This window comes from Bombus huntii, unplaced genomic scaffold (genome assembly GCF_024542735.1).
Source record: "Bombus huntii isolate Logan2020A unplaced genomic scaffold, iyBomHunt1.1 ctg00000096.1, whole genome shotgun sequence".
NCBI classification, from domain to species: domain Eukaryota; kingdom Metazoa; phylum Arthropoda; class Insecta; order Hymenoptera; family Apidae; genus Bombus; species Bombus huntii.
Window position 1 is genome coordinate 177,591 of NW_026099351.1, and position 7,234 is coordinate 184,824.

Here is a 7,234-nt window from a genome sequence, read left to right on the forward strand (position 1 = left end):
TCCAAGCACTTAGTTACAAAAGATTTGCGTGAAGAATGCGACTCTCGCGCTATGTGCAGACTGCCGCGTTAGGCGTTAGTTGGTAGACCGTCGCGTTAGGCGTTAGTTGGGAGACCGTCGCGTTAGGCGTTAGTTGGGAGACTGTCGCGTTAGGCGTTAGCTGGTAGACCGTTTGTCGCTCTTTTGTTTAATACGGAAGAAAGTTCGGTGTGGGTGTGCCCCTGTGCCTAAAGAACGCGGATTCGTTGGTCCCACTTTCGTTAGGAAAAGTGAGGGTAACGAACCGCGGTGTCGATTGGTCATGCTGCACTACTGCTCGAAGGGATGAGTAGGGAGTCTTCTACCATCGTGGTGCGTAAATGACTGTGTGTATGAGAAAACCTAGCCTGTTTTATTACAGGGCTATTCGGGTTTTCCTAATGGGTGCATACCCGCTTTCTCCGCGTTTTAAAGGCGACTAATAAACCCAAGGACACCTCTAAAACCGACTGTGTTTCGAGCATATTTTGGCTTGCAATTCTTCAAGACAATCGGATTGAAGACATATGGCGAAACAATGCAGGGAAGTGAAAGTTATGGTGAGTCCTTAGGTTTATTGAGGGTCGAAGTGCCGTTACGCAGGTCGGTTGTTGTCCGGTCGCGCGGGCTGGCGAGCAGATGCTTTAGGCGTCGTAACATCCTCCCCCCGTTGAGAGGGCACCGATCAAATTCTGGCTGTGGAGTCTGGTGTGTCGTTGGTGACCTCCTTCGCTCCGTGTGGGCGTTCGGCCTCGTCTGGATCTGGGTGGATGGGTAAGGGGACCAGTCTTTTGACGCCGCGGTCCAGGATGCTTGTTGCCGTCTGCACGGTAGCGGTCCGGATGATTCCGTCGGCTCCTGGATGGACCTTGATTACGCGGCCCAAAGGCCACTGCATAGAGGGCACGTTGTCCTCCCTGAGGATTACTACGGTGCCTTCATGAATGTTGTGTTTGCCCTTGTCCCATTTGCTGCGGCGGGTTAACTCGTTTAGGTATTCTCGATACCATCGGCTCCAGAAGTGCTGCTTAATCTGGTGAATGCGCTGCCAACTGGATAGCCGTCCTGATGGAACTGTCCTGAAATCACGCTCCCGTAAACTGGTTAGGGTATCACCGATTAGAAAATGACCGGGAGTGAGGACAGGGGGATCTTTCGGATCGGATGAGATGGGAGTCAGTGGGCGTGAATTGAGAATGGCCTCAATTTCGATCACAAGGGTGTTGAGGTGTTCAAAGGTCAGGAGCTCCGTGCCGACCACGCGGATGAGATGGCGTTTGAACGATTTAACTGCGGCTTCCCATAAGCCGCCAAAATGTGGTGAGTTCGGAGGATTAAAACGCCATTGTATTTGTCGGTCGGCGAGAAAATTCTGTACCCTATCCTGGTGGTCGTCGGACTGCAATAGGGTCCGGAGTTCTTGCAGCTGCCGATTAGCCCCGACGAAATTGGTGCCGTTGTCGGTGAGGATCGTTGCGCAGTATCCTCGCCGCGAGATGAAACGGCGTAGCGCGGCCAAGAAGGCGTCGGTGGTTAGGTCGCTGACTAACTCTATGTGGACCGCCTTTGTCGCCAGACAAACGAATATGGCGGCGTACGTCTTGATTTTACGTCGGTTGCGGTCCCTCCTCTCCTTGATGTAGAATGGGCCGCAGTAGTCGATTCCGACGTTCCTGAACGGCCGCGATTCGGTAATACGCGCCTCTGGCAAATCACCCATCAAGTATTCCACTGGTGGAGGGTTGGCTCTGCAGCAGCGGACGCACCTTCTGAGAGTGCGCCATACCTGGCTACGGCCGTCGATCGGTCAATAGCGCAGTCTCATCGCGTATAGGGTAGCTTGGGTCCCTGTGTGATGATTGTTCCGGTGCTCTTGTTCTATAATTAGCTCTGTCACCGGGGATTTCGGTAGGATGATCGGGTGTTTTTGGCTGAAGGGTATGGCGGAGTTGGTTAGTCGCCCTCCTACCCGGAGTAGCCCATCTTCGTCGAGGAAGGGGTTTAATGGCTGTAGTTTCCCTCCAACGTCCTCGCATCGATTTTTTTGGAGGATCCGAATTTCAGGCGCGAAATGCTGGGATTGTAAGATTTTTATTAGCCTGTTGTGCGCTGCGGTCAGTTCGTCTGTGGTGAGATGGGCAGTTCGGTGTTGCTTATGTCTCCATCGAAGACACCGGGCGACGATTCTTATTAGTCTTGGCCAAGACGAGTAGCGATGGAGGAGAGTGTTGTCGTTAACACTCGTCCTCAGACAGATCGTCTTCTTTTGCTCCGGGAGGTCGACTACCGGTATCGGGCTCCAAACCGGCCAATAGCTTTCGCTTTGCAGGAGCCACCTTGGCCCGTTTTTCCAAATGGACGGACATAGGAATTCCTTGGGCGTCTGGCCTCGGGAGATGAGATCCGCTGGATTATCGTCGGTAGGCACATGACGCCAGTCGGAGATATTGGTCTTGGTCTGTATCTCAGCGACTCGATTCGCCATAAATGTTTTCAAGGTGTGCGGCGAAGACCTGATCCAATGGAGTACGATGGTGGAGTCAGTCCAGTAGACTATCCGCGATATCTTGGTCGTCAGGGCCTGTTGTATTGACGAAATCAAGGACGTCAAAATAAGTGCCCCACTTAATTCGAGACGTGGTATGGAGAGCGATTTGAGCGGCGCTACCTTCGACCGCGCCGTGAGGAGTCGAGTCCAAATATTGTTCTTTCGGTCAGTCGTCCGCACGTAGACGCACGCCCCATATGCCCTTTCGCTAGCGTCACAGAATCCGTGGAGCTCAATTTTCGTTGCGGATTCTAGGATGGTCTTCCGAGGGAACCTTACCGCATTTAACAACGGCAATTGGGTGTGGTATTTGATCCATGCTGTGTGTACGTCTGACGGAAGGGATTCGTCCCAATCTACCTTCAATGTCCAGACTTGTTGCAAAATCATTTTTGCTCGAACGATTACCGGCGCGAGCAATCCTAGTGGATCATATATTTGTGCGATGACTGAGCTGATTGATCGCTTTGTGATTCGGGAAGTGTCACTGTTCGTCTTGACCGAATATAGTATGGTATCGTCGGCTGAATCCCAAAAGACGCCGAGTGTTTTTAACGTGGATGACTCACCGAGATGTAATTTCTGCTTGGTGTCTTCCTCAGGTAGCCCTCTCAGCAGATCCCGATCGTTTGAGGCCCATTTGCGGATATTTAGACCGGCTAGCTTAAGTAATCTCGTGAGATCATTCCTGATTGATAGGGCTTCGTCCTTCGTATCGGCTCCGGTCAACGCATCGTCGACATAGAAGTCTCGCCGTAGGATCTGCGCTGCTCTCGGAAATCGAGGTCCCTCGTCCTCTGCCAACTGTTTGAGACATCGGATGGCCAGATACGGGGCTGCGGATAGACCGAACGTTACGGTGTTGAGTCGGTAAGTTTCGATCTCTCCGTTGTCGGCACGCCACAGAATCTTTTGGTAGAGACGATCTTCTGGACGTAGGAGGAATTGGCGGTACATCTTCTCGATGTCGCCGGTAAAGACATATTGAAATGACCGGAATCTCAATAGGATGTTCCTCAGGTCTTCTTGTAATTTCGGACCCGTATGAAGGGCGTCGTTTAGAGACACTCCCGTGGTACTTGAAGCTGAGCCGTCGAACACAACCCGTAGCTTGGTGGTGTCGCTCGATTCCTTGGTCACGCCGTGATGTGGTAAATAATATCCGTGGTCGGTGGCGTGAACCGTGTTGATCTTTGTCATGTGACCCAAGTCTAAATATTCTTGAATCACAGCACTATACGCGGTTTCATATTGTTTGTCGCGTTGGAATCGGCGATGAAGAGAGGCGAGCCTGCTCATTGCAGTGGCCTTCGATGACCCTAGTGAGGAAAGCTTTTCGTTGAACGGTAATGCAACGATGTATCTGCCTTCCTTGGTTCGTCGGACATGGTTTCGGAAATGTTCTTCACATAGTCGTTCCGATTCCGAAAGATGAGTAGTGGCCTGTCCCTCGTCGATCTCCCAAAACCGTGCGAGGTCCTCTTGCAGAGCCGTTGTGGTTGCGTGGAACGTATTTATCGCGGTTTGGGACGTGGGACTCCCCCCGATTACCCAGCCGAAGCGTGTTTTTTGTAGACGTAGTTCAGGTTCGCCTGGTTGTGCCAGATTGACCTGCCCGATGCACAGCGACGCGAATGTTGATCCGGTACTAAGTAAAACATCGATCGGGGCTGGGCAATGGAATTGTGGATCGGCTAGATGAATATTTCTGGGTAATCCCGGACTCGAGGGATCGATGGGCTCGCTTGGTACGAGGATCGATATGGCCGGGATAACAAGAAATCTCAATGTCTTCTTGTACTCGCCGTCCGTCGACGTGATGGTGGCCGTGGTGTAACGTTTTGCCGTGGTGCTCAAATTGTCGAGGGCTCCGATCTGGATCGCACATCTCCTTTGCCTTATACCGAGGGAGTTCGCGAGCCTGTCGGTCATGAAGTTCATGCTCGACCCAGTGTCGAGTAAGGCTCGGGCTCGGATTGGTTGTGCCTGTTTGTTCAAAACCTTGATCTGTGCTGTGGCCAACAGATCATGATGCAGAGGGGTGTGGGGAGATGTGTTTGTTAGTCCGATCCCCCTTGCTGTCGTAGTCTCGGACAGTCAGTTTTGCCCCGGTTGGGACTTGGATGAAGAGGTTGGGGTGGTGTTCCGGATCCGGGCTGAGCGTGACTCGTACGAGGAATGCTCTTTCGTACCTCTTGGAACCGAAGATGTATGCTTCCGTGAAGTATCGGATGTTCGCCTCGATTTGTGGGACGACCGCGACTTCGATGATCCCGATGGGGATTGTTCGGTGGAGGCTCGCTTGTGTGATGAACGACTGCCCGACGATCGACCGCTCGGTGCGCGACTGCCCGACGACCGACCGCTCGATGCGCGACTGTCCGACGACCGACTGCTCGGCGACCAACCGCTTGCCGACCGACCGCTCGACGATCGACCGCTCGACGATCGACCGCTCGAAGATCGACCGCTCGACGACCATGAATCTACCTGGGTTTTTTCGCGGTGTAGATACGTATGGTGTCGGTGACCGCAGATACGACACGAACCCGATGTACACTGTGTCGGCGAATGTCCTGTGCCTAGGCAATTTATGCACAACGATGCCTTCTTCACGATTTGAAAACGTTTGGTCGCTGATTTGGCCTTGAATATTTTGCAGTGTCTGATCTCGTGATGTCCGTTGCAGGTCGGACACACCACCGTTCTGCTGGTTGTAGCAAGGGTTCGCCCATGCGGTATGGTTGTTCGCTGACTGCGGTGTTTGTGTGTTGACCCTTTTGATTCCTTCTCTTTAGAGAGGAATTGAGTCCCGTTCGCCCGTGTTTTGAGAAAGTCTATCAGATGCTGATAGGATGGCACCTTTTGGCGGGGGAATGTGTGCGTTGCCATTTACGCAGGCTGGACGCGGGCAACTTCGACGCGATCAATTCGATCATCGCTATGTTTGAAGTGACGGGCTCCTTTAGATGTTCGAGCGCCTTTAGATTTACGCTGATGGTTTCCAACAAATCCTCTAGGGCCTCTGGAGTTTCCCTTTTGATTTCCGGATAATTACGCATCAGATTCCAATGGCGCATGCAGATTTGGAGGGGGCAATTGAACTTGTCCTTCAGTGTATCAAGCGCGATGGAATAGTTGGCCTCTGTGAGTTCTAATGACTGGATACTCTGTGCGGCCCGTCCAGTTATAGATGAGCGTAGATGCTGGAACTTTTGGACATTCGTCAAACCTTCGTTAAGGTCCACTATGGATGTGAACGTGTCGTAGAAATAGGTCCAATTCTCGAGGGCACCGTCGAATTGGGGCACGCGGACCTCTGGAACGGTGGTCGGCTCTGGTTTCCGGCACGTCTCACCTCTTGTTGTAGTCGACGGGGTTGTTGCTGATATTTGCTCAAAGAGCTCTCGGAACCGCATGTCAAGCTCCCGATGCTCTTGCGATAACGAATCTACCCGCGCATCTTCCCCCTCATCTACCACACCTAACTCTTCTTGAACCTCGAGTATCCTCCTCCAAAGCTCATCGAACGAGCTGCGGCAAGATGCTAGGAAGATTCTGTTTGCCTTCCCAGACGCTTCGTACTCATCGAGTTCGCGCCTTATGGTTGCAAGTCGACGGGCTAGGACGCCTCGTCTCCGCCGTAACGTGCTGATTGATTCAGCTTGGGCCATGTTTGATTTTGATAATGAACGCCCTTACCTTGATCAAATGGACGTTGATCTGGGATTCTGTTGCTAATCGTTACGATGCGGCGTGGGCTCGTGTAGATGCTGCGCGACGGAGGTGCTTCTCTCCGATGGCGGTTCCCTTGCTCAGTTGACTAAGTGGTTGGAACTTGGATCTCACGCGACACTGTATAGTCACTGGTCAGTGCACTTTTTGGTGGCACGAGATCCGGCTCGAAGGACCATGTAAATTCGACCAATCGCGGGGAGACGTACTCGCGAGGAGAGTCGTCAACGGGGGTCGTAAATCCCCGTTACGATTATAACAATCGACACCACGAATTGATCGATCCCCTGATTTCCTTTGAGATAATGAGGGGTGATTGAGTTGGTATAACACTGGGATTCACAGTATTATAAAGTATATATTTCCAAGCACTTAGTTACAAAAGATTTGCGTGAAGAATGCGACTCTCGCGCTATGTGCAGACTGCCGCGTTAGGCGTTAGTTGGTAGACCGTCGCGTTAGGCGTTAGTTGGGAGACCGTCGCGTTAGGCGTTAGTTGGGAGACTGTCGCGTTAGGCGTTAGCTGGTAGACCGTTTGTCGCTCTTTTGTTTAATACGGAAGAAAGTTCGGTGTGGGTGTGCCCCTGTGCATAAAGAACGCGGATTCGTTGGTCCCACTTTCGTTAGGAAAAGTGAGGGTAACGAACCGCGGTGTCGATTGGTCATGCTGCACTACTGCTCGAAGGGATGAGTAGGGAGTCTTCTACCATCGTGGTGCGTAAATGACTGTGTGTATGAGAAAACCAAGCCTGTTTTATTACAGGGCTATTCGGGTTTTCCTAATGGGTGCATACCCGCTTTCTCCGTGTTTTAAAGGCGACTAATAAACCCAAGGACACCTCTAAAACCGACTGTGTTTCGAGCATATTTTGGCTTGCAATTCTTCAAGACAATCGGATTGAAGACATATGGCAAAACAATGCAGGGAAATGA

At 51.9% G+C, this 7,234-nt stretch overlaps 2 protein-coding genes across 2 annotated transcripts; both read right to left on the bottom strand.

Annotated features, from left to right (window-relative positions):
• Nucleotides 1-703: 703 nt before the first annotated feature.
• On the bottom strand, nucleotides 704-1,738 carry LOC126876812 (uncharacterized). Its single transcript, XM_050639679.1, has one exon. The coding sequence runs from the start codon at nucleotides 1,736-1,738 to the stop codon at nucleotides 704-706; it is 1,035 nt and encodes a 344-aa protein (XP_050495636.1).
• An 87-nt stretch (nucleotides 1,739-1,825) lies between these two features.
• LOC126876813 (uncharacterized) lies at nucleotides 1,826-4,507 on the bottom strand. Its single transcript, XM_050639680.1, has one exon. The coding sequence runs from the start codon at nucleotides 4,505-4,507 to the stop codon at nucleotides 1,826-1,828; it is 2,682 nt and encodes an 893-aa protein (XP_050495637.1).
• Between the last annotated feature and the right edge of the window lie 2,727 nt (nucleotides 4,508-7,234).